At 47.7% G+C, this 27,523-nt stretch overlaps 1 protein-coding gene across 1 annotated transcript; it reads right to left on the bottom strand.

The window, feature by feature from the left end:
• Positions 1-1,090: 1,090 nt before the first annotated feature.
• Positions 1,091-27,523, bottom strand: SLC34A2 (solute carrier family 34 member 2). The gene is made up of 13 exons (XM_039236674.1): positions 27,486-27,523; positions 16,882-16,996; positions 16,658-16,795; positions 15,266-15,394; positions 13,686-13,829; positions 12,235-12,346; positions 9,651-9,846; positions 8,769-8,864; positions 8,229-8,349; positions 6,945-7,112; positions 5,434-5,550; positions 5,222-5,346; positions 1,091-3,681 (listed from the first exon to the last, which is right to left on the bottom strand). Exons 2-13 carry the CDS (start codon positions 16,991-16,993, stop codon positions 3,055-3,057), a joined length of 2,085 nt encoding a protein of 694 aa, XP_039092605.1. The 5' UTR covers positions 16,994-16,996; positions 27,486-27,523; the 3' UTR covers positions 1,091-3,054.

The following is a 27,523-nucleotide window of genomic DNA, read 5'->3' as shown; positions in this document are numbered from 1 at the left end:
TGAATTGTGTGCTTTCAGTGGTCCCACATGTGAGTTAGAAGCTTATGTTTACATTTAAAATTGGCATTGCACAGGGGCGCCTGGGTGGCTTAGTCGGTTAAGCGTCCGACTTTCACTTGGGTCATGATCTCACGGTTCGTGGGTTCGAGCCCCACGTCAGGCTCTGTGCTGACTGCCAGCTCAGAGCCTGGAGCCTGTTTCAGTCTGTGACTCCCTCTCTCTCTGAACCTCCCCTGCTCACGCTGTCTCTCTCTCTCTTCTAGAAATAAATAAAAATATTAAAAAAAAAAAAGAATGAGACATAAAAATCGAGACAACATTTAAGGCTGCTGGGGAAAAAAAGAACACTTTGTTTCAGGGTTGGTTTACTGTTTCCATTGGGTCTGCAATACATGAAGGTTCAGTATGGATTATTTTTTTATAACCCAGANTTAGAAATAAATAAAACATTAAAAAAAAATTAAAACTGGCATTGCACAATACAAGGATGAACCATAAAATTGATGCTAATAATTTAAATTTAAACCTCTTAGAATAGCAATACTCAAAACAGAACCAACTGAGGGTTGATGGAGGGGCGGGGGAGAGGAGAAAATGGGTGATGGGCATTGAGAAGGGCACTTGTCGGGATGAGTCCTGGGTGTTGTATATAAGCAATGAATCATGGGAATCTATCCCCCAAACCAAGAGCATGCTGGATACACTGTTAGCCAACTTGATATTTAAAAAAAAAAAAAAGGGAGAAAATTCTGATATATGCTATAACAGGGATGAACTTGAGGACATTATGCTAAGTGAAATAAACCGATTGCAAAAAGGAAAAAAAAGAATAGCACTATAAAGCAACATTTTTAAAAGCCCTAAGTCAAGAGAAAGGCCACTGAAGGAAGAAAAGCTTTATATTTAGTACCTTATAAATGGCACTTTCCCTCTGCTTCCTGAACAAGGGGCCCTACAAATTACATAGCTGGACCTGGTGATGGAGAGGTGGGCTGTGATGTTAATTGAGGAAAGAGACCCCACATTTTCAGGAACTAGATCCAGGAAGCCTCTGTTTCTCTGTAATTGAAAACAACACACTCCTTTGGGGTTTGATTGTCTTTTTTTATTGCTCCTTTCCCACAACCAGTAAAAAAAAAAAACCCAAAGTACAATCAATTCAGGTACAAGGATCCAATTTAAAAAAAAAAAAAAGTCAGTGTGCAAAGAGGGCCACAGCCCTGCCTGGGTTTAACTTACATATTTACAGGGGGTGTGGCATGTGCTCAGCTACTGGAACACATTGAAAAGACAGTGTTACAAAATATACAAAGGTGCTTTCTTTATATTTCATAGCAGAACCCAGCTTCATTTCCAAATGAGAGCACTATAAAACACAAATCACACTACTATCTATATAACTTATGAAAAATGCTGTACACATGTGCGACTATAAATATAGAGTATAAATGGCTCTGTTTCTGAACTGGTATCTACATGGGTAAGGGTCAGGGGAGGGCTCAGTTTGGTATCCAACCTGCTAATATGAAGGATAAGCCAAGATGGGGGCAAACAGGGTCTTGGAGTGAAGCTGTACTGAATTCCCTTCCCCAAACTTAACTGAAGCTCCCTCCCTCTCTGGGGAGGACTGGGATTGTTCACGGTAAGAAGCAGTGGAGGAAGGAGGTATAAACACAACAGGTCACTCTAGAAGGCACAAAGAAAGTATCTGCGGCAAGAAATAGGACGCCCTTTGGATCCGCAGCCACACACAAGAGCCCCTACTTCTACTTGATGACCACTGTTCTGTGGAAAGTCCAGTCATGCTCTGATTTCTGCCCTCTGAGAAAAGTGTGGATCTTCACAAGCATGGAGGGAAGACAGAAAAATCAAAGCTCACCTATCTAAGGGAATGTTAGAGAATTTTTGGAAAGCATTTCTGACTTGGAGGGATGGAAGCTGCCCACTGAAAAGCCAACCCAGACCTCTATCTTGCACGGAGAGTGAGTTGGCAGAAAGAAGTTCCAACTGTTCCGTGCTCACATCCTTCCTGGGGTTCAAGGTTGCAGCAGTGGAAGGGACTCAGAGGGGCTGCCTTATCTTCTTCTAAAAGACTCATCAGGGATGATTTTATCTGACCAAGAGAGCAGCACTAGGCTTTAGCCACAACTATCAATTTGGCTTCTAAAGTAGCCAAATCAAGAAGAGCCCTAGGCCCTTCTAGCAGATAAACCATCTCTTCCCCCCCCTCCCCGCCCCCGCCCCAACTCCCTCCAAGGATCACCATTCCCTAGTTCATCCTCCAACTGCCTGGCTTGGGAACAAAACACTATCTTCTCAAAAAGATGAAGCTAACACGTGAGCTAAAGTGCACCCTGAACCTCTCTCGGTAGCTCAGATGCAGCTTCTGCCCTGAAAACTTGGACAAGGACACAGCAGGGAAACTGACATGGCCAGACCTGCCCAGCTGAGGACCCCCTAACAAGGGCCTTGGGGAGCTCCAAGAAGAGGGAAAGAGCCCACCCCATGCTCTTCAAGTCTCCAAACAATGACACTATTTCCCCACAAGTAGGTCTGATCTGGGGCAAGGACTCCTGGGGGCAGCTGATCTTGGTTGAAGCAAGTCTTTGGTCAAAGAGAGAGCTGTCTGAGCTTTATCACAATAACATACACACTTAACGTTTGCATCTTTGAGAATCTCCCACAAATCTCTCCTTCAAGGCTTTTCCTTTGGAAGAGGATGTTTTGAGTCTGAAAGTAGGTCGTATTGACCAACCCAGCTGTTGCAGGGGGTGGACGTGGGTGCTCATCTCCAGCCATTGTCTTTCATCGTCTTTCTGGGTTGCTATGCAACTTCCCATGGGCTGAAGCCCAGTGGAGGGGAGGGTGGTGAGGCAGGAAGTGGGGGCAGGCTGAGATGAAGCCACTGTGTGGGCTGATACACTGGGTCAAAGGGAGCCAGAGTCAGGGTGGATGTCAACTCCATTTCTCAGCTGGGAAGGAATCTTGGCCAGGCAGAGAAAGGCTCATGGAAACAGGTGCGATGTGGCCCCTCCTCCCACCTCTGGGCAGCCCCTATAAGGCTGTGCTGCTGGAGGTGACCTTTGTGTCCGGGCCTTCTGCCTGAGACTTGGGGACCCCGTCCTGGGCCTCTCTGCTCATGGCTATGTTATCAAAGGCCTCGGGGGCCTTGATGGGCATATCCTGCTCTTCCTCCACGTTCTGGCAGCACCCGCTGCAGCGGCAGCAGCGGGGGCAGCCACACAGCAGGCAGCAGGCACGGCAGCAGACCCGGCAGCAGAAGCAGCAGCGCGTCTGGCAGCAGCCAGTGAGCAGGAAGATCAGCTCATCCCAGGGCTTCAGTGAGTGCATCCACAGTGGCAAGAAGTCCCAGGTCTGGAGCTTCCTGGGCAGAATGCGGGGGCAGCGGGACTGAAGGACCCTGAGGACCACCACCAAGATGATCACGAGAATGATGGGCACCCCCACGCCCACAAGCACTGGCCAGCCTGCCAGCGAGAGGCCAAACACAGCCAGCGGGGTCAGGAAGAAGAAAAAGATGAGGTAGAAGATGGCAAACCAGCGGTACTTGGCTGAGATGTTGCCCAGTCCTTTGGCCAGGCGGATGGGCAGGCGAGTGAATGGGATTGGGTACCACAGCAAGATGCCGGAGATGTTGAAGAAAAAGTGGCACAGGGCGATCTGAAACACAAGAGGTTGGACAGGTGCATGGGTGTGGTGCGTAGTGGAGTTGGGGGAAAGGGTCGTCTAGTAGCTGTCTTGAGTCAGGGGTCTTGTCTTCATAGTGCTGTTCAGAAAGGGGCAGGCATTACCTGGGGATCATGGGGGGGGGGGGCGAGGAGGGCAAGGGAGGTGACCAAATGAATCACAGCTCAGTTTTTAGGACCTAAACTCCTTACGTCACAATCTAATAATGAACTTCATTAATATGCCTGCTGCTGTCCAGGATCTTGAACTTGCTGTTTCCAGCTGAGCAGTTAAGAGCTGGTGGGGCCAAAAGAGAGGCTTGCTGGAGAGCTGGTCTTTCTTGGCTCAACCCCATTCTATGGAGGGGAGAGAGCTGGTTACAGTTAATAAAAATGATAGCACCAGCAGCTGATTTTAGTGCTTCCTATGTAGGAGGGAACTGTTCTAAGCATCCGATATGGATTACCTCAATCCTCAAAAAAATAGCCTATGACGTGGTAAATCATTATCTCTATTTGATGTAGGAGGCAATTGAAGAGGTTAGGCTCTCTTTCCAAAGTCACACAGGTAGGAGATGGTAGGGGTGAGTTTCAAACCCAAGTAGTCTGGCTCCAGAGGCCACACACTGGGCCACTTTCCTGTGTGCTCACTAGGTGCTGGGCATCATGCTAGGGGCTTTGGACCAGCCTGTCCTATACGAGAGCCAAACCATAAGAGATTCTTAAATACAAATACTGAGAACAAACAGGGTGGATGGGGGTGGGGGGGAGGGGAAATGGGGTGATGGGCATGAAGGAGGGCACTTGTGATGAGCACTGGGTGTTATATGGAAACCAACTTGACAATAAACTATAAAAGAAAAAATAAAAATAAAAATTGATCTCCTCGTTTTACTTTCTAAAAATGTGACTACTAAAATTTTCAAATTATGTGGCTCAAACTTACATTCTACACTCAGATTTTTGTTGGACAGTCTGGCTTTAGACAGAGCCTCATCAGATCCTTAGAATAATCCTAGCGAGATCTGATACACATTTTTCAGAGGGAATTGTTCAAAGGTTAGATCACCTGTCTAAGGTCAATTAGTGTGTAAAGGCGGGCCAAGAATTCAAATGCCAAAGGTCTTCTTGCCCAACATCACTTAGTTGATCTGGGCAAGGCAGGTCCTCCTGATTCTTCTTGATTCCAGGTCCAGAACACAGGTCACCTCATTCATATCCAGGCAGAGTCCCCCAAGAGGGAGGCAAGAGAATGGAAGTGGTGTCTCTATGCTTTTTGAATACTCTTTCCATCTCTATCAAAGTGGTCACCCTGCTTCTGTTTAAACAAACACCAGTGATGGGGGTCTCACTGGCTCTCTAAGGAATATATGGCTTTGACTGTTCTCAAATCTGTCTTCCTGCACGGCTTCTCCTCACATCACAGTTTTGAACAGAGAGAAAAACTTGGCTCCTGTTCAAAAACCATCTGCTTGCAAGACCACGAATGGGGTTGTATCCCACCAGAGCCCCTGCCCCACAAAACATTTCCTAACCTGCAGTGAACTCCTCAGAGTATTGCTTGGGCTGGCTAAGGCGGCCAGAATGGCGGTGGTGGTGGTGCCAATGTTGGAGCCCAGCGTGAGTGGATATGCCCTCTCAATAGTGATCACACCAATACCTGGCAGGAAAATGCAAAAAGTATATAGTGTCAGCCTCAGGGGATGATGGGAGATGGTAATAGGGGAAAAGCCAGGGAGAAACTCACCGATGAGTGGGGTCATAGAGGATGTGAACACAGAGCTGCTCTGCACGATGAAGGTCATACCTGCCCCCACAAGGATGGCCAGGTATCCCGTCAACCAGGCAAAAGGAAAAGGAAAATCTAGAAGACAAAAGGAAAAGAGATCTGTCACAGGCCTTCTAAAAGAAGGCATGGGCTGGAGGCCCAGCTGGCACCTCCATAGGACCGGGGGGGCATGGCTTGAACTAGAAGGTCAGGTTGTACAGAAGCCCTCCTCACCCCACACCACAGTCAGAAATTACAAACTGGATTTTTAGAATCCTTTCACCTTGCATATTCGGATGGTGGAGCCAAGGATGTTGGCATGTGTTACAGAAAAAGAAAAACCATATATTCACTGAAAGCTCCAGAAATGCTGAACCCACATGTTATGGGCTGAATGTCTGTTTCCCCAAAATTAATATGTTGAAATGAAATCCCCACTGTGATTGTTATTAGGAACAGGAGCCTTTGGGAGCCAATTAGAACATGAGGGTGGGAGTCCTCGTGAATGGCGGCTTAGTGAGTGCTCTTACACAAGAGGGAGTTTGTTTCCTCTCTACTGTTTCCATGTGAGGACACATTGGCCATCTGTAAATCAGGAAGTGGGTCCTCACCATAGCCTAACTATGCTGGCATCCTAACACTGGACTTCCCAGCCCCCAGGACGGTGAGATATAAATGTCTCTGGTTTAAGTCACCCAGTCTAGGATAATCTGCTATAGCAGCAGAACTAAGACATCACCCAAATCACCTTCCTCCCACAAAGCACTTGGAGCACTTGAACTTCCTTCCTTCTGCCTGTCCTGGTCTCCCAAAGCTGCTGATTCTCCACCTTTGTGGAGTTGCATGGAGGCAGTGTAGCAGCTTGGAAGTCCTACATATCAGTCCCTCGGCACCACTGGTACAGGATCAGCAGGCACCCAGAGTCACCCAGCTCAGCTGCATGACAACCTTATGGCAACCCTGGGAGGTAGACATTCTCAGCTTTCACTGAGGCTTCATGGGGGAGGCAATGTCCTTAGCTTTGTACACTCCCAGTGGCCAGGATGCCATCAGCAGGAGAATTGCCTGCCTCAAGATGCTGATGTATTATCCAGATCCACATTTTTGTCCCAAGAATTGAAGGGAAGGAGGGGGCTGGGAAGGCATCCATTACCCTTTTCCTATGGGATCCTGACAAGATCCAAAAGTCCTGGGCATAGGAAACCTGCCAGGAAGGAAGCCCTGTCCCACAGATCTCTGCATTTGAGCTGGTTCTTCTTCAGGACCTTGCAAATATGTGATAGAAGCTTATGCCTACTCCCCCAGCCTCTACCCAAGACACTAAGGGAGATTTCAAGACCAAAGGGCACCTTAACTTTTTCAGCTTGTCATATCCAAAAGAGAAACTCCATGTAGAGGCCATTGCTAAATACAAATCTAAAGGAGCCCCCTGAGATGGCCACAGTGATGCCATGCCCTAGAAAGCCCAGAATGAAGGGCAGTGTGCCTACCAGTGTTGAGGGTCTTCTTGATGACAACTGCTACCTGTCCCCGGAGCACGGAGCCCAGGAGCTTGACGATCATAATCAGGCAGCCACAGAGGACCAGCAGGGACACTAAGAGCAGGATTATACCAATAGCAAGATCCGGGAGGCCGGAATTCACAAAGATGTGCTGGCCTGAAGAGACAATGGAAAACCTTGTTAGGAGGCAAATGAGGTCCCCCCAAGACTACAGACTTTTCATTCCCCAACATCTTTCTGTATCACAGTAGCAGAATCTTGGTTGTTAGCTCGATGTATGACAGCCTGAAATGAAGACCACACTTCCCAGCTTCTCTTGCAGCTAAGTGTAAGCCTGAGGCTATGTTTTGGCCAGTGGGACCTCACAAAGCTAGAACGTGATGTGAAATCATTACAGTCACAGAGCTAGTCAGGGGTTTTCTTCTACTTCTAAATCCCATGCTGTGTTTTACTCATACTGAGGATACTTACAACGAAGAGTTTGAAGAGCAAAGTGGTGTAGGATGGGCAAGTCAGAGTAGGAATTATTGCTAATTATAAACCTCCTTATTTTTTAGAAGACCCTGTGTGGCCCCATGATTATACAGTTTTATTGATGGAGCACTTAGAACATGGGAAGTGATAAACCCATTGATTCCATGAGTTAAACCGCAGTTGGAATATTTACCGTTCAAAATTAATGTGGGTGATATGGAGAGAATAAAGAGAAGCAGAGATACACATATGGGTATATAAAGAATGGTTAGCAGAGTTAAGGATGTCTGGGCTGGAAGAAATTCCTGGGGCAACAGTCTAGCTTCTTAAAGAATGGGAGCATCACGTAGGCTCACTGCCTTGTTCAGTGTTAGAGCTCCACACCCTTGAATGGGGCCTGCTGTATAGCAGGGACTCATGGCTTCAGGGTGAATGTGTTTGTTCTGTTCTGCATGGGCCTCACATCTCCTGCAAATATGGCTAGCATCTCCCTGGAGCCCAAGGGATACCAAAGCATATGGAGGGAGCACTCCGGAATCTCTTGATGAGTTCTGATGAAGTGCTGAACTTCCAGAGAAGCTGGGCTTCAAGTCCTACTTCTGCCCCTTACCATGGAACCTTGTCCATAGCACCTGTTCCTGTGTTATAAAAGTTCATAGTCATTACTGGGTATGATGCCAGTGCTCTGTGAGTCCTAGTTTCCTTCTTTCCTTCACTTACTAAGTCTCACACAGATAATGAATACAACCCCCCAACAGCCCAACCTAGTGGGCTGATGCTCTGCTGAGTTCCACTCACACTTGGCAATGTTCTCCGTGTAGGTCACGTTCTTGATGGTCCAGGTGTAGGAACCGTCCGACCAACAAAGGGAAGGGGAGGTGCAGTTCTCAGGCGAGGGGACAGTGACATTCATCTGAGTCTGGATGACAAACATTGGGACATGGGATGTATAGTCCATAATACTCACTTTTGGTGGTGACTGGCAGGCAATGTGACAAGTAGGAGGGAGACACACATCAATGTGTGTGTCTGTAAGTGTGATGCACTGTTTCTACAGGTCCCTCCATAATGGGAACACAGGCAGCCAGAGGTAAGCCAAAAGGAATGAAAATAACAAGCCAGGAATAACGTATCCGTGGTGTGGAATGAAGCAAAATGGGGTCAGCCTGTCCTACCGCATTGTCTGTCCATACAGCATTCAAAGACTTGCTTTCTTAAGGATTCTCATGGTCCAATTTTTCCTTCCCCTTACCTTCATTTGCCCACATTGAATTAAAGGTTTTGTTTAAGGCACAGATGCTAGAGTCTGCCAACCCAGCAACATTCTTAAAAACTTACCACGTTGGTAAAAGTGTCACACCACATCTTGATCAGACTCTTGTTTTTGGCAGCTTCATCATTCATTGCAATTTGGTTGATAACTTTCTTATCCAACTGAGGAAAGCAACAGACAGGAGAGAGTTAGCATGTCCTCAGTACTGATGAGGGATGAGCTGATAGGAGGTGCTGTTTAAAGGGCTTCAAGAACTTGAACCCAACTGAGAGCACCTGCAGGAGTGAATGAGGACTCACTCCATCTGTACTCCCAGGATGGAACACAGCACCTGTATGTTAGCAGGTACTTGACAAATGAATGATTGTATAAAAAATGGGCCAGTAACTAGGAAGTATGCAGTAGATAGTAGATAGATTGAATGACTATCTACTGCAAAAGCCAGCAGATAAGGATAATAAAGGACAAGGTCCAAGTTGACCCATTTTACCCAAGGCAAGAACCACAAAACCTTTTCTTATTTATGTCAATAATATGGACAGATCCTAGTGAGCAGAGGGGTGAGATGGAAGAGAAGGACAGTAACCTTCCTCTTTGGCTAGGGGCAGAACATTTTATTATTGAGCCAATAGGTGCTGAAGTAAGTAGGAGAAATACAATGGCTCCAAGCATCCAATGAACTCTGAGTCTTGAGAATCACTTACGATTCATTGCCCTGCTCCCTCCCCAATAAAGATGAACATGTTGAGGTCAAGGAAACAAAAAAGTCCAATTACTCTATCAGGTGCTCCTGAAGTCTTGCCTTCCTTGGCCTTTTTCAAAGGCAACCAAAGAGCAGTGTTTATAGACTATCATCCTTCACCATCTCTGCTCAGTTGATTGGGGTGTGGGGGGGAAAGGGAAGGAGTTAGTTCCTTCCTTTCCCTCTCTGAAGGAAGTAGGGTTACCTGGATAATGAGTTTCGTGAAGGGATCTGTGATAACTTTCAGAAGTGCTGGGGCATCTTCTCCATTCTTGAAGTTAAAGCTCTCTAGCACCAGGTTGGTCAGGATCTCCAGGTAATGGGTGGCCGCCTCCAGTGGCAAGAGCACCAACACAGAGAGCCAGTTGAAGAAGTCATGGACAGTAGCCCCCGCAAAAGCCCTATAAGAAGGGAATCCCATCCCAAGCCAACAGTCAGATTGGTCAACAAGCAAGGGGACGCCAGTCTAGGCTGGTCATTGATTGCATTATCTGCAAGGGAGTCACCTATCTATGTCCACATGTGTACAATCTCATTTACATGCTCACAGCAATGCCCAAGTGGGTGGGATTAATATCCCCCATTTGATAGATGAGGAAATTGAGGGCCAGCAAGCAGAAGGGAAGTGATTGAAGACCACCACATGGGTATTGGGTCCAGGACCCTTGTCTCCCACTGCCCAGCAGAGCCTTTCCCACCAAGCCAGAGAGCACTCCGTTCTTTCTTTCTGCTGAGCAAAAGGGAAGTAGGTCAGTTATGGCTGCAAAAATTAACTCAACGACCAGTTTGGTGGAAGAACTGCATCAAGACCACTTTTGAATCATGCATATTGAAGACAACCTTCCTTCACAAAGGTAGAGGCCAGTAGTATCATGGTAATCAAAACCCACAACTGTATTATTAACTTTGTGTTAAGATCTTGAGACTCTGATGAAAAACTTGAACAACGTTCAATGAAACAACCTCCATAAGGCCCGTATGTACCACAATGTATATCTGAGAAGGTTTGTAAGTTCTCCTGAATTCCATCCTATCTCCACATCAAGAAATTTGAGATCTTTTTTTTGCTCAATGAAAAAAATTTTTCCTTAAAATACGTCTGCATAGAGCACTTGGGTGGCTCAGTCGGTTAAACATCAGACTCTTGGTTTCGGCTCATGGCTTGTGGGTTCAAGCCTGAGTCGGGCTCTGAGCTACAGCATGGAATCTGCTAGGGATTTTCTCTCTCTCTCTCTCTCTCTCTCCCTCTCTCTCTGCCCCTCCCCCGCTAGAGCATTTTCTCTCTTTCTCTCAAAAGAAGTAAAAGATTTAGGTAATCCTAAAAAAATAACTTAAAAAAACTGCATGTTCAAAAAAACACTCTAAACTCAAAGGGACATGGGTAGAAGCTAGTATACCTGTGGAGTAAATGCTTAACTTCACTACAATAAAAGAAACTTATTTACAATTTACTTGCAAGCACAAATTTTCGTCTATCATATTAGCCAATATTTTTAAAAGTTATTCTCCTAAAGAGGGTGAGTTAAGACATCTTCATATACTTCTGATGTAAAGTGTAAAGTGATGTAAATATTCCTTAGTAGTTTGGCAAAATGTTTTAAGAGCCTTATAAGAGTTAGATATAGTTGTTATTTTTCTAAAAATCTAAGGAGGTATTCCAAACCACCAGGAAAGAATGATACACATCTCCAAAGATGTTACTGAAAACAATCTCTTTAAATAATCTGAACAAGGGTTGAGCTAGTTCAGTTATACTACTATGTACAGGCACTTGATTCATGGATCATGTTTGTATTTCATAGGTAGCAGTGAAAAGAACCCAGAATCTGGAAGAAACCTAGATTGAGTCTAAGCTATGCCCCTCGGTAGTTACTTAACCTCTGTGTTTCTGTATTAATGAAATGAGGCAAAGAAAAGTCTACTCAGCTTCTTGAGAAGATCAAATTAACAACCTCCCCCACCTCCCATCATGTGTATTATTATTGCAACCCTCAGGACATTTCACCAAGGACCGAAGAAGGTTAGCCTTGTCTGAATGGAAATGAGCAGCTCTGAGGCCCTCTGCCACCTGCCAATTCACCCACAGAAGAGGGATGACATTAGCTGACTCCCCAGCCAGCCTGTTTAATGCTGTCTGCCTGACCCACATGGTGATTACATCATGTAGACAAACTACTTCTCTATTTTATGAACTTCTGGAAAAAGCCCATCAGTTTAGAAGACAGGCCAGAGAATGTGCTTAATTTTCACATTAACCTTTGCCTGTTTCAACCTGCCCCATGTTCAGATCTTGTGCATCCACAAAAGCTACATTTTGCTTTTTACTGGCAAGCGAAGAACAAAGGAAAGGTAACTGGGGTTGAGCTCGCCCAAAGAGGAAGCTTTAGGAGGTTATAATTATTTCTGACTAAGCGGGATGGTAAATCCTATCCTTACTGGCCTTGTTTTAACTACACCACACAGCAAGTAAGCTTCTAGCTAGGGCTTGCATTTAGGGAGCTCTGATTGTGTGCCAGGTACCTTGCTAAGCATTTACCTGTTTGGTTGGGTTTACTCCTTTGGACAACAGCGGTGATAGACACAATTATCCTGGCTTTGCAAACCAGGGAGCTGAGTTTAATCAACAGGTAAGTATGTGATTCCAACCCCCAGCTGTACTCCACAATGGCTACTTAGAAGAACTCTAGGAATGACCAGAATGTTCTCATTGGCTAGTTAAAGGTAGTTATGACAACCTGGCCCAAACTGATGAACCTCATGACAGCAAAGGCTGATTGTGGGCCTCCTACCTTCTGAACTCATTCCGGTCTCCTGCCTGCATGAGCGCCACAATGGTGTTGGTGATGGAGGTCCCAATGTTGGCACCCATGATGACGGGGATGGCAGCACGCACAGTCAGCACTGGAGGGGGTGGGGGGTGGAAAAGAGAAAGTTAGAGTTAGCAAGTTTAGGAAGGCAGCTTGGGGGTGCCAGGGTGGCTCATTCGGTTGAGTGTCCGACTTTGGCTCAGGTCATGATCTCACAGTTCGTGGGTTCGAGCCCCACATCAGGCTCTGTGCTGACAGCTAGCTCAGAGCCTGGAGCCTGCTTCAGATCCTGTGTCTCCCTCTCTCTGACCCTCCCCTGCTCATGCTGCCTCTCTCAGAAATAAAACATTAAAAAAAAAAAAAAAAGGAAGGCAGCCTGGCCATATTCCAATGTGGCCCAACGCAGGAAGACCTCATTCAAGCTGGTAATTAACAAAGCAGCATTTCCTAACCCATTCTGGGGTCTTCACCAGGCTATGAATCTGATTTAAGACAGCTCACCACAGATATATGCACATGTACCAGACAAAAAGTTCCAGCACATAATTTCAGGGAATCCACATGCTCCATGAAGGAGCCCTTCTGTGGACCCCAGTTTCAAAGTGCTTTTCTAAATTTGTCTGTCCTCCATATTACAGATGCAAAGCCAATTTACTGGAGAACAGGAAACAATGTGTAAGGACTTGTGTATTTATTATGGCAAATTCCCAGCAGTATAATTTCGCTTTCTAGCAAATTAGTACACTGCCACAATGTTCTAACATGTGATGTGAAAGTAAAGTGATTTTGAAGACTACCTTTTTCTAATGTAGCCTGGGAAAGTTCTAGTTAATTTTGCTCAAATGCTGGTTTGGACTGAAAATTAACCTGTTCAATTTGATCCCCTTCGGAATATCTGTCCCAGCTCAGCCAGAGCAAATATCAGCAGGTTCATATTTGGAATGCCAGCTTCCCATGCTTGGTTGTCCCCAAACCAATGTGTAATGGATTTCTTTAAAATTTTTCAGTGATGGAAATGTTCTTGAGAAGAACCACGTAGATAGATACATGGTCAAATATGGCAGCCACAGGCCACATCTGACTATTGATCTCCTGAAATATAGTTAGTGCAACCAAGCAACTAATTTTTATATTTTAAATGAAAATAAATTAGGGTTAAATAAAATTAAGTAGCCACATGTGGGTGGTGGCTGGTGGACTGGACAACACAGTTCTAGAGAATTCAGAGCTGAGTCTTCAAGCACCGGGGACGATTTTAAGACACAGCTATGGGAATTGGAAACAGGCGGCTTCCTGGGATAAAGAGCACATCACAGACACACAAGATAGGAAGACAATGGTGACAAGCCTGGACACATTCAGAGTAAATCCGGGCTCTTCAGCTGGAGGGGGAAATGCCTGGAATGTCTGGGCCCACAGGTGCTTGGACTCACATGAAGAGGCCACCATGCTGACGATGATGGACGAGGAGGTGCTGGAGCTCTGCACCAGGACAGTCACCAACACTCCGATCACCAGCCCAGCCACAGGGTTGGACATAATAGAGTTGTTACTGAAGAACTGCCCGGCCACCTTTCCTGAAAAACGAGCCAGACACCAGATGGAAAGTTAGATGGCACTGAATACACAGACGTCTCCAGCCATGGCCAGCTGCCTGTGGGTCAGGGAGACCAACCTCCAGCCCAGCTGGTACCCTGGAATCTTACTTCCACATGCTTCTTCCCAGTGCTACTCTGGTACCATGTGACCTCACTCCCCACCCAGGCCATACCCCTTGTTTCTCTTGTTCCTTCACCCTGCAGCTTCCTATACTTCTACTACTCCATCAGCAAGCCCTCCCCCAGCCTTCTCTGACCACCAACCTGGCCTCAACTCTGCACTTGGCCTAAAGGTATTGGTGATTCTCCAGATATGCTATTCCTGTCTCTGGGCATATGTTCTCAATTCAGAAGATTTCCCCCCAAGGAATGGATATTCTCATTCTTCTCTGTCCACCTTACCCAACCCCCATTCTCTAGCTCCAGCTTAGCCTCAGATGCCTGAGGCCATCAATCCATTCCCCAATCCATTCACTGAAGATGACTGAGGCCCAAGAGAGTAGAGTGGAGGCAACTCATCTGAGACACTAGGAGAGCAAAATCTCTTGCTGATCGTGCTTTGGAAAAGGGGTGCTGGGGGTGTCTTCCAAGAAGTCAGTCTGCCCTTCATACACCCTCACAGGTGCCCCGTCCCCCAATTCTCCCAGGCCACAAAGATGAGTTCCCAAGAAGGCACCCAGGGGAATAGATTCCATGGTCTTCTGTGTCTCGGATCCCACTATGCCAACTCAAGGCTGTGAAACTAAGCGCTGGGTAGTGTGACCTCGTTAAACTTTGGATGCTCCTCTTAAATGGGAGCTTGGCGAAGAAATGTGTAGGACTGCATGAGGCATTCAAAGTGCTGACTATCACTGTTGGCACCCATCAGGGGAACACAGTTGACCAAGCACATGGGATTTCGCTTCTGGCTCCCCCTCACACTGCTTAGCTATTCTCAGTCCTGGAAGATGTTTAGGCAACTGCTAAGGATTGAGGATCCACCAGCTCTGGGACCCTTGTCCTTCTCCAACAAAGGCCCAGCCCTGATTTTCTATAGTTGCTTTAGCTTGAGAGCATTCCTATCTAACAATCTCTGCGAGTGGGAAGGCCCAAAGACAGCAGGGATCCCTTAGATACGTCCTTGTATCAAACAGCTTCCTGTCTGGGGTCAGTGGACAAACACAAGCTGACTTGCTTGGAACTGGCCCCAGCCTTGGCTGCTGGCCTAAGCCATCTCAGCCAGTCATAGCTCCTTTAAAGACCTCAGTTTTCTCTTCTGTAAAACGGGGGCATGACTTCACAAGATGATACGCAGTGACCTTCTGTCTTAAAATGCACCAGGAGGCTTCGGCTAGAGAGGGCTTGCTGAGTTGTAACATCTGAACCCAAGTCCATGAAAATACCCCACCCCAGATCTCTGTCCCTTTCATCCATACCTCCAACCAGCTGGAAGGCACTGCTGAGGACATCCAGTGAGCACACGAAGAAGTAGAGAAATGCCAGAAGCAAAATAAATTTCCCAATTCCTTGGAAGACACAGAGAATCTTCCCTTTTGTATCTCTCTCTGGGTTGAGGGAAAAAAGTACAAAGGCTTTTAGTGCCTGAAACACCGAGAAGTTGGGCAATGAGCTCAGAGCTCCTACCTCCCCTCCCTCACCATCCCTTCCCCCCATCACCAGGCAGCTGTAAGCTCTTATGTATGGCAAGGCCTAGAGATGGGATGCGACCATAACTGCAGTTTTCAGAGCAATTACCACTGTAGTCCATTTAGCTGAAATCTGTGGTGAAACATCTCTAAAGGATTTGCTTTAGGGAGGAGGGGTCTGATGTGGTCTGAGGCACTGACAGGGCAAACCAGACTCCACGCTCAGCTGAACCGGTGTCGCTGAAGTGAGGCAGTTATGGGCACTTGACACCTAAGTGCGGGTCAGAGATAATGGCCCTCCTAAGCACCTTCAGAACAGCACAGACTATTTTCTAGAATGTGGCCACAAGGTAGCAATCACAGCCTCCATTTGGGGAGGGCATCCTGGAATGCTATGTCCTTGGATGCTATTTTCTCTGCTCGATTTTACAGTGGTTCTCACCTCCTCCTTCCCAGCTGTCTGATCTACAGACAGACCTTACACCCAGCACCCGAAAAAGAAAGGCAGCATTTGTTTGCACGCCAGCCATTCTGGCTGTATATTCTGTCTTCTGGAAGCCTTTTTCGATGCCCATGTTTAGGTGAGGAGAGCCTTCCATCCAGGGGCTCTCAGAGCAGGGCCTCGTCTGGTCACTGTTGTACCCATAGCACAGTGCCTGGGACCAGTCAGCACACAGCGGGTTATAAGGAGCAGCATAGCACCCAGCCTGTTACTACCTCCATGCTGGCACATTTGTTGAGTGCAGGAGAGAACAAAAGATCCCCCAATTATCACGTTATGCTTTGACTCCAAGCCTCCAAGATTGTGGGAGGTATCCCTAGCCAGGACTTTTTTTTGAAAGACATCAGAGGGACACCTGGGAGGCTCAGGCAGTTGAGCCTCCGACTTCGGCTCAGGTCATGATCTCACGGTTTGTGAGTTCAAGCCCCATGTCAGGCTCTGCGCTGACAGCTCAGAACCTGGAGCCTGCTTCCGATTCTGCGCCTCCCTCCCTCCCTCCCTCCCTCCCTCCCTCCCTCTCTGCCCCTCCCCCACTCATGCTCGCTCTCTCTCTCTCAAAAATAAACATTAAAAAATTAATGAAAAGAAAGAAAGACATCAGAGCAATGGAAAGAAAGAAGGTAACAGAAAGGAGACAATCCTGTGGAGGCAGTGAGCCCAATCCCTCCCACCTACTTTACCTGACCACTTGATCCCTGTGTCCTGGAGCTCCGTCAGGTCCCAGGGGTCGTCCACCGCTGTGGGCTCCTCTATTAGCGCCACGGTGGAATAGGATGGCAGAAGCTCAATCTTGGTGACGGAGGTCCCGCTGTCATCTACTTAAAACAAGCAACAGAGGCCATGAGGAATGAGGCTCAGACCTGAGCCATGGAGGCCAGTCGGGGGTGGGCTGATGGGCACTTACTTTGGCTGGTGTCCTTGCCTTTCCCAGATGTGATGGGCTGCTGGCTCGTGGACCCTTCTGTGTATTTACTGGGATCGGGCTGGGCATTTTCCAGCTGAGGCCAAGGAGCCATGGTCTGCAGATGGAAAACAGAGCTTAAAGCAGCAGCTACAGAAGGGAGGCCCACTCAGGTGCCATGATGGGAAGAACTAGTGGTTGCCAAGATTTGGGAGAGAATCTACCTTCCAAGGTTGGGCTCTTCCACCTCTGGATCTCCCTCAATCGCTCTCCCAGGCTGTCACTAAGTCAACCCACTTCTTATAGTGTTTCTCTCCATTCTTGCCTCAAATCTATCCACTGAACTTCCTTTGATTTCTCCAACTGTTGACTCAGCCTCTGTCTTAACTCTTTCCTTTAGTCAGAAAGGGGATTCAAAGCCATCCTTCTTCATCAACTCACGGTACACCAAGTCCTCTCGGTCCTCCAATGGTTCCCTCCCGCTTTTGTTCTAGATTGCACATCTGCACCAAACCCCACACAGTGGACCTAATGTATACGTAATGTTCATATGCATTCTGCCTGCTTTACCCACCACCCAGTCTTCTGTGAGCAGCATGACACATTGGAACTAGTTCGAATCCCAGTGGTGTCACTTATCAGTGGCTGTGTGCTTAGGTCGGTCATTTTATACCTCCAAGCATAAAGGCATAAATGTTTCTCCATCTATAAAATGTGGACAATCCAGGCTATGTGTACAGGGTTATAGCATTAATGGTGATACCTAGAAAGTGTCTAGAACCAAGCAAGCATCCAATAAATGGCAGCAATTATCCTATGACATGCTGCCTGGATTAATGACCCTTTGTCAGAACCACATGGTTTCTAACCTTTGGTAGACACTTGCTCATAAGCCACTTTCTCAACAAAGCCTTTCTTGGTTACACAGAGAGGAAGTGTGGCTTCTGACACACTTGAAAGTCCCCTCTTTGTGGTCCTTGTCCTTTGACACACATTAGTGCAGTACAAAGGACTGGAACAAACAATTCACAGAAGAGGAAATACAAGTGGCTGAAATACTACAAAAAAGTCTGGCCTCATTAACAAGATATGCACGTTAGAACAGTGAGATAAGTTTCAACTATCAAATCAGCAGAAAAAAATAATTTGAGTATAATATGCTGTGCTGGAGAAGATGCAGTGAGATGGGCACTGTTGGAAAACCGTTGGCAACATGTCTAAAGTGCTTTACATTTTCAGTACATCTTCAATACACTTCTAGGAACTCAGTATCTAGGAATATTTTCTCTCAGAAAATCCTAAGTACCTTCCTGTTCTGAACACTTCTTTGAAGAGGTTTTCCCAGAATCTGCATCTGACTCCTAGTTTTCTGTTTTTTGCCCTTTCCTATTTTTCTTTAATGAATTCACTTCCTGTGCACCAAAATGCAAGCTCTACCAAAAAAAGAGGTTTTGTCTTGTACAACACTGCATCCTTGGGGTCTGTAGCTATGCCAGGCATGCTGAAAATGCCCCCATCAGTGGTGGCTGATGAAATGAATGGGATGCAGACCAAAAAAGATGTTGCCGCAGTCACTTGGGGTTTGAAAAGCAAAGACAGGAAAATTATTGTACTAACCATGATACATCCATGAAATGTAATAGCATGCATGCCACATGCCATTAAAAAGGTTATAAAGAATTAGCAAAGGGGCACCAGGGTAGCTCGGTCAGTTATGTGGCCGACTCTTGATCCCCACCTGGGTCACAATCTCACTGTTCACAAGTTCGAGCCCCGTATCAGCTCCACACTGACAGCACTGAGGCTGCTTGGGATTCTGTCTCTGTCCCTCCCCTACTCATTCTGTCTCTGTCTCTCTCTCACACACACACAATAAATAACCTTTAAAAGAATCAGAAAAAATGCTTTAGATAAATTGTGAATAAAAGGTACTTTTTTTTGTCTTACTCACAGCATGTTCTCACAGGGTCTAGAAACGTTCCCTGGATTCACAGTGGGTGATGGGATTATGGGCGACTTGTTTTCTACTCTATGAAATTTCCAAATTCTTTTTCATTTGTAGCCCAACCCCAGACCCACAAAGTGAGATGGTTCAGAGACACCCAGGGACGTCAGTCACTGTTAGGCGAACCGGTAACGCTAGGACTTACGCTGATTTTGTGTCCCCATCACAAAGGGGTTTTCGTCGGTTTGTTTAGCCTAAGGATTTTCTTGACTTTGCCCACGCCACTGCAGAAGCCTGGATCACAGGAAACATCCTGCAGTCACTGGCCTCCATGAAAGCACAAGCCGGGCCTTTCATTTCAACCTAACAAGCATCCAACATGGGGCCGGGCACACCACAGGCCTCCCGTGCATTCTGAGCAGGATGCTGGGGCCTGCTGGCCAGCGAGAGCCAGCATTTACTAAGCCAGGCTGTGCTCAACCTTCCAGAGAGTCGTTGTTATTCTCCCATTATACAGACGAAAAAACTGAGGCACAAGGAGGCTAAGTAACTTGCCCAAGGCCCCAAGCGGTAGGGCCTTGAGCCCAGGTCAGTTTGAATCCAGAGCCTTTTCCAGCAGCTGCTTTCAGGCTGGGTGTTCTCTGCAAGCCACTCAGTTGGCTTCTAGAAGCAGGGCTGCTTCTAAAGAGCGGCCTCCAGGAGCTGCTTGCTGTGCCTGTCAGAGGCTGGACTCCTCCCTCAGGCTCAATGAAAAGTCTTATAGCTGACAAGCCTGTTGCTCTCAAGGTGTGTTGGATTGGGGGGCCCCCTTCCCAGGGTGTGCTGGGAAGCAGCTTCAAGGCTGGGGCGCAGGCAGGGGAGGCGGGGCAGAGCTGAGTGGTTGGGGAGGAGACCAAGGCTGGCCTGGGAGAGCTCCAAGCTCACCTCAAGGCCACCATGCAGGTGAACAGGCTCGGCTTTGAAACAGCACGCAGGTTAAAAAGAAAAGACAGGGCGAGGCCCACGTGTTTGGGGGAGTATAGCTCAGGTGTCTGCTTTGTGACTCTCCCAACACAGGGATCCTTAGCCACAGTGCACTGGCGGAAAGAAAGGAACAATCTTGGAGCTCTTTCTTTCAGTCAGGCACTAGTCTGGGCACCTGACAGCACAGAGGCTCAGAACCAATATCCAGCTCTGCCCCAGATGCACTGTGACCTGAGCAAGTCGCTTGACTGCTTTGTGCCTCAGTTTTTCATATGCAGAATGGAGTTTATAACAGTCTGCAGCCCACTGGGTTATTAGACAGCTTTAGTGAGTTAATTTCTGCAAAGTGCTTGGAACGGTAACCTGTCCAACTGGTTCATGTTCCTCCTCTGAGCAAGCCTGTGAGAGGCTAGCGTTCTTCCCATTTTACAGATGAGACAACCGAAGCTTTTCAGAGGGGCAAAGCCACCTGGTCCAAGGCTGCAGTGCAGTTAAGAGTCTCTGACTCCAGGGGTGCCTGGGTGGCTCAGTCGATTGGGCATCCGACTTCAGCTCAGGTCATGATCTTGCAGTTTGTGGGTTCGAGCCCTGCGTCGGGCTCTGTGCTGATGGCTCAGAGCCTGAAGCCTGCTTCAGATTCTGTGTCTCTCTCGCTCTGACCCTCCACCACTCACGCTCTCACTCTCTCAGAAATAAATAAAACAATAAAAAAAATTTTTTAAAAGAGTCTCTGACTCCAAAGTCTGCATTTGTCTCTCAACTATGATGTGAATGCAACACTCCTCGAAGGGATGAGTCATGTAATAACAGCATCTGAAGTGCGATGCATCTGACTGAAGGCCCATTACTTGGAGAAGATGCCTCAACATCCCGAGTGGCAGAAGTCAGCACCCCACTTCCGCAGGCAGCGTCCTGGGAGGAAGCCAGGGCTCTGTGAACTGGGTCCCAGAAGCACCGGCCGACCTAGATATTGGTACAAAATACCTGCATTTGAACGTCAACCTTCGGGCGTCACTGTCCACAGGCCACTTAACACCAGTCCACACTTCAACCTGACTCTGACTTAAGTCCGACTCACTTCCCCATCACCCCGGATGTCCCCCTCCATGGGAACTTTGCTGTCTGTGACTCTTGCTACTGTCTGCCCAGATCGGCAAGGTCATCTCCCACGGCCCCCCAACCCAGCACCTCTCCTCTTGCCTAGGAAGCACCCCGCCCAGAAGACCTACCCCCTCGTCTGTGGGCTTGCCCACGTCCTCTCTTCTCTCCTGCCTGAGTTCTGCAGGCCTCTCCCTTCTGCCCTTCCCCACACACCTACACATAGGGCCTGTGTTCCTCACACGGCACTCCACCACACACAGTGTAATTGGTTTCTAATAACAACTACCATTTAACGAGCACCAGCGAGGTGCCGTGTGCTATGCTGGCCCTGACACATATCCTCTCTCATTCTACCTTCATGCAAGAAAGGGGGCACAAGCCTGGAGTGCCAAGCGACCAAGCAACTTGTTCAAAGTCACCTAGCAGGGGAGGGACAAGAGACAGTTTTTAAACACAGCTCAACCTGTCAGTGAGGTTAGGGCCCTGATTTACAATTTCCTTGGCCGTGACATAAACTTATTTTCCTGGAGCACTGATCTTACTCACCTAACTGGAGGGAGAGGATGTTAAGTAGAGTGACTGGTAGATGATTTACTCTGGAGAGGTGATATTTACACGGAGCACATTGTTTCTCAGCCTTGGCGCTATTGACATTTGGGGCCAGATAATGCTTTGTTGGGTCAGTTGCCCTGTGCACTGTAGGATATTTAGCAGGATCCCGGATCTCTACTCACTAGTTCCAGGAGCACCCCCTCACCCTTATTTTGGACAATCAAAAATATCTCCAGACATTGACAGATATCCCTTGGGGACTGAGGGCTGAGGAGGTCTGCAGGTTAGGAGACTAGACTTTCAATCCTGATTGCCTGGGTTCAAGTTTTGGCAATGCCATCTGCTGTGTGAATTGGGGCTAATTCCTTTGCTTCTGTTTCCCTACATGTCAAATTAGGATAACATCACTGATGAAGGATTATTCCTGATGAAGGATTATTATGATTAAGTGCCTTATGTTTTAAAAGTTCTCAGAATAGCATTTGACACATTGTAAACCCTGTGTAGTTTGCAGCTATCATACTAACACAAGCAGGGGCATGTATAGAGTACAAGGGTTACATGAGTTCTGAGCTTGCAGTGGGCTACTCTGGGCTACTCACAGACCTGCAGAGGTCCATATGTTTGGCTTATTCTGCCCTTAAGGGTGGTTGGAAGGAAAAAAATGGAAAATCGTGACCTTCTACCTGCTCCTTTCTTTCATAGTCTTAATTCATGCTAGAATTATCCCCCAATCTCTTTTGCACATTAATTCCAGTTGAGAAGGCTTATCAAAGTTTTAGAGGGCAAGACCTATATATTATACTTTTCCTCCCAGTGCTCAGTAGCATATGCAGAGTAGGCCCTTCATATTTGTGAAAGGAAGAGTCAAACACACAGGGTTGGCTACTGAAGGGATGAACTGGACCCACGCCTAGGAAACGAATCAAGCCTGAATCTGACTACTGAGTGGCTGTTCCTCATCATGATGATGAGGTTGGGCTGGACAAGATCTGTTCGATGGGGCAACTATATCAAGAAACTGCACCCTCAATGTCACAATAGCCCCATTTGGGCTCTTATCAGCAGTAAGGTGTAAGAAGAGTGACTGTTTGCCTATTTAAATCATGTTTTCAGTGACCGGATTTCTCTGGCTGATCAGAATTGCCTGGGGTGAACACAAAATAATTGTATCTAGCAAATACAGAAACAGACGCTTCCACGGGCTGATGTCCAGGTGGTTTAGGACGCTGTCAGCAATAGAACAAGCAGACACTCATTTGCACTGACCTGAGCAGAAAGGACTAGCGTATCATGCAGGGGACCCAACGTGCTAAAACACCTTGAATACTTGCTTGCTCTGTGTGAGGCCAGTGCTCGCTTCATTCACCTGCAGGCCCTCACTTCACCACCAGTACCACCGAAAGCAAAAGAAAATTTCTATTGAATGTCTCCACTCCTCCTTCTTAGAAGTCTTATCTTCCCTATTCCAAGTCCAACATCTGTCCAAGTCCATTCCCTCTTTACAAACACTTCCCTGATGAAGCAATCACTTCCCCTCGTGCACTACTTCGTTTTCTGGTACATTCGCGTACTCCACCACCGCTCGGTGGAAGTTCACTGTGCCACACAGACCCTGGCAGGTAAGAAAAGGAGGGGCGGAGCGGGACAAACCACTTCTGCCCTGCCCCCCCTGGCGGGGCAGGCAGCCAGGTGAGCCATCTGACCAAGCCCAGAGGACTCTGCAACGGCCGGCCGGCCGGCCGGTTGGCCAGCCACTCGCCTCCTGGCCCTCTCCACCCCCACAGCTCTAGCTGCTCCTCTCAAGACCTGGGAAGTGAGGGAATGTAGGGCACCTGGCCGGCGGTCACTGTCCTCAGCAGCATGGGCACACAGGTCCCACTCACCAGACTTCCCAAGGAGCAGAGCCCCAGCTCTTGTGCGGCTGACACACGGATCTGGAGTAAAGGGAGGGCCCGGAGTGAACTCCCCATGATCGGCCCTGGGCAGCTGTTCAGGGTTCTCCAGGGCCTGGGACTTGCCAGTCTGCTGACATCACAGCACCTGGCACACAGCACCGAGAGAACCACACAGTGGGTGACCTGAGCCTCTCTGAACCTCAGTTTCGACAGCTCAGAAATGGGGATAATACCGACTCCCTCATTTATCTGTGGTAAGACAGACTGATTAACGAGCAAAGGTGTGGCCGGGCAGGGTGCCCAGCAGAGTCAACACGCAGAGCTTTGCGGAACGAATTGTATCGCAAACAATGCACGGCCTAAACTCCACTGCGCCCTGGGCCACCAGCTCCTCACCTCAGTGCTCAGCACAGCAGTGGGTCCTCTGTAAATATCCGTGCAGTAAAGGAACCTGAAGCACAGGAGAGAAAGGCACTAACATCTTGTCTGTGTGTGTGTGTGTGTGTGTGTGTGTGTGAGAGAGAGAGAGAGAGAGAGAGATGGGGGGTTGTCCTATGGGATCCGTGACCTCGTCAAATTGTACAACAACGAAGTTCTTTCCTGTTTACAAAGAAACTGAGACAGAGAAATCAAGTAAGTCCCCCAGCTTCCAGCAGACGAGTCCGGATTTGAACCCAAGAATGCTGGTCGCAAAGCTGGGGGCCCTTCCCTAGACCTCTCGGCCGGGTGCTGCCACAGAGAGAGAGAGGGAGGGAGGAGGAACCCTCTGGGCCCCATCCAAGCAGCATGGCACCGAAGGGCCCAAGTCGCCTCACTCAGTCCAGGCTCAGTGGGTGCTTCTGGGAGAGCTGGCTGGGCTCATCCCTCTGCAGGGGTCCATCCTGCAGACTCACTCAAGGCACCTAGAATTGCCAGCCAAGAACGCCGTAATGACAGGCTGAGAGCTCCCACAAAGGCTTCGGGCATACCAGAGCCCTGGACGCGGCGTATGCCAAGGCTTTTTTAGGAGTGTCGGCTAAGCAGGACAGGCAGACACGGAATGGGCCGGATAGAGCCCCAGCCTGAATCTGATGCCACTTTCTCGGGAGCGGGTAGACCCTGGCCTGTCTGGAGCTTGCTTCTCTAGAAAGGGGCATCAGCAGAGGCCTTTGGAGTCTTTGAGCCCCTCCACAGGCTATCTGTCCCTAGGGCATTCTCTGACCTAGCTCTTCCCTCGCCCCACTTTCCCCACGGCACACACTCCAGCACACTCTTGCCACCTGCCAGAAAAAAGCAGAGAAGAAAGGATAGATAAAGTCATCCATTTCCACCGTTTGGTGCTAACCCACAAAGATGTGTGTGTGTGTGTGTGTGTGTGTGTGTGTGTGTGTGTGTGTGTGTGTTTAATGCTTAAGCATGAGGTTCAGGGCTATGATTTCACATCTGTTTCCTTGCTCCTCGCCACTCAGCCCTACAACTGATCTGGCTATGTTAACAACCCTTCTGGCTCGGCTCCCTGCAACCACATGTGTATCCCATGCCAGGAAAAACTCCTGAAGGCCAGCAGAAGAAACTTCTCGGCTCCTCTCAGACCCGGGAGCAGGAAAACGTAGAGCACCTGGTGACCGCCCAACCCTTACGCTCTGCATTCCTTGGGCTTCTCCAACCTGCAGCCATCCAAATGGTCCTTGAGTATTTTCAATCAGGTACTGTGCAAGCCCTAGACACAAATCAACCCTTTTATTTCTGTGAACTTACTTTCAAGTATTCATACTTTAGTACTAATGCCATCAAGGAGGAAAACAAGACCCAAAGAAATGCATTGGTTCAAGTTATAAAGATGCTGGCCCCTCAGAAACAATTCAGACTCAGGTAGTCTGATGCTGATGTTCTCAAGACGCTTAAGAAATCTTTTCCTACTTTGAAAGAATGCCCAAGACTTTAAAAATTCCTAAGAGGGCAATGGCTACTTAATTTTCCATCTTCCTTCAATCATCACAAGGCAAAATAATCCCCCCAATGACTCGGTAGTGATGGGAGGGGGGTGCGTGGGACAGGAGACAGAGGTAATTGGCCTGAGTTTTGCATTCATGAGTGGCTTTAGGTTAGACTCTTGACCATATGCACTAACAGGATTTTAAACAGACATTTTGCTCTCTTTTTAAACTAGGGCCGTACTACCAAACCACACCCTCATGGTGCACTTTCAATTTGCATTTATGATACTTTAAATCCTGCAATTAACTTGGAACCATATTCATTATTTTGCATTGTGTTGGAGGGTGGTTAAAAGAGCTAATTCACAAAAAAACAGTTTTAACATATTGCAGTCTATTTGCAGCTCTCATTTTACACTCTTGAGCATTTTTACATTCACTGGGATGTCCTGACTACCTCCAGCTGATATTGCCATTCTGTGCCTTTTTTTTTGGGGGGGGGGGGAGAAAAGGAGGGAAGGCGGGGAAGACGGTGACTGAAAATGGTATGAAAAGTTTATTCCAAATGACTGATCCCGAGAAGCTGTTTTCTTCATTAAACTGAATTCAGGCTATTTTTATGTCAGCTTTGTGCCTAACAGCTATAATCCAGACATCCTGTCCATCTTCCTCCCACTACTGGGGACTTGTTTCAATGAAACAGTTGGGTGATTTGGGGTAGACTTGGGAGGTGGCTATTTGTTAAACACCCAAATGTTGTACAAGCACCATCTCTTGCCACCAGTCCCCAAAGTTAGAAAAAACAGAGATCCTTATTGGCTGTTGGCTGGCAGGAGCAGAGAGATTCAAACACTCCTAACAACCCGAAACAATTGTTGATCCTATGAGGCACAACTTTTTCAAGAACACCAGGCCCAGAACAACTCAAAGAGCTCTGGCTCAGGGGTGGGGGGAAGCAGAGAAAGACAAACAGGACTGACGCAAGCAAGGCTAACACAGAAATCACTTCTGAATAGAAACAGGGAGGGAGAGGGGATTCTATGTGAAGAAATCCACAAGTTGCTTCCATGAAATCAACATGTTTCAGATAGCTGCCACTTCCTTATGGAAAAGGAGTGACTTTTTTTTTTTTTTTTTAATGTTTTATTTCTAGGAGAGAGACAGCGTGAGCAGGGGAGGGTCAGAGAGAGAGGGAGTCACAGACTCTGAAATAGGCTCCAGGCTCTGAGCTGGCACTCAGCACAGAGCCCGACGCGGGGCTCGAACCCAGAACCGCGAGATCATGACCTAAGCGAAAGTTGGAGGCTTAACCGACTAAGCCACCCAGGCGCCCCAGAAAAGGAGTGATTCTAACTCTCTCCACCTCAGTACCAGCTACCCGTGGCAGGCATCTGCCTCTGGGACTCTGAAGACTGAATTTACATCCATTCCACATGCCACCCTCTTTCTAGCCTTGGAGATGCTGGGTGCCCCCCCCAAACCCACCCCCACCTGAACACATTTCCTTGCAAGCCATTTCCCCAGACTGCTCACTTGGGACTCCCCTGACTCAAAACAGTGAAAAATTCTGGGCTCTGTTCTCCCAAGCCAAGCTGAGAGACCAGCCCTGTGCAGATCCCACCTGCCCCGATGCAACCGGCAAACTAGACTATATCCTGAAGTCACTTTAATCCCTAGGCAAACAAGAATGGCAGCACGTGGAAGTCACACTCGGGGGCATTGCCTTACTGGACAGCCACACAGACCTAGAATTTTCAGCGCAGGAAAAGACTGAGAGGGTTCCTCCTCTGTGAGGGGGAAACTGAGGCCCAGGGGCTCACAGCAACCTGCTTTAGGTCACACAGCTAGTTCGTGACCAAAAAAGAGGCCAGACGTCCCAATCTCTAAGTGGCACCTTCTATTCCGTTTTTCCTCCCGGAACCACGAATCCCAGGACAACTATAGTTTCAGAACCCTCAACGGTGGCTAATTAATAACATGGCCAGGGGTAAATAGCTAGTCATGGGAATTGTAATAACAGCTATTGCATTAACATCGAAAAGAAAACTATAATCTGAAAATGTAGAGAAGGTTTATTATTTTTTTTTTCTTCCGCAGTCCAAAGCCAGCCAAGCTCCTTGAGGTCAACATCGAGGGATGTCTAAAAGAATTAAGTAAATTAAAAGTAAATGAAGGTTCTTTCGAGAGCGAGAGGGGAGAAGGAAGAGCCCTTGCCCCGGCGGCGGTACTCACCAGCGCTCCCAGCGCAGGTAATGGACCCAAGGAGGAAC

This window comes from Hyaena hyaena, unplaced genomic scaffold, assembly GCF_003009895.1.
Source record: "Hyaena hyaena isolate Hyena2069 unplaced genomic scaffold, ASM300989v1 scaffold_114, whole genome shotgun sequence".
Taxonomy (NCBI): Eukaryota; Metazoa; Chordata; class Mammalia; order Carnivora; family Hyaenidae; genus Hyaena; species Hyaena hyaena.
The sequence above is the reverse complement of the archived record's forward strand: the minus strand, read 5'-3'. Positions and strand labels throughout refer to the sequence as shown.

Excerpts from the sequence above, each read along its gene's own strand:
- SLC34A2 (XM_039236674.1), bottom strand. The coding sequence starts at position 16,993 with ATGGCTCCTTGGCCTCAGCTGGAAAATGCCCAGCCCGATCCCAGTAAA. Across the intron at positions 16,796-16,881 it reads AGGCAAGGACACCAGCCAAA|TAGATGACAGCGGGACCTCC; the intron begins GTAAGTGCCCAT and ends GCTTGTTTTAAG. Across the intron at positions 7,113-8,228 it reads CACGGAGAACATTGCCAAGT|GCCAGCACATCTTTGTGAAT; the intron begins GTGAGTGGAACT and ends TTGTCTCTTCAG.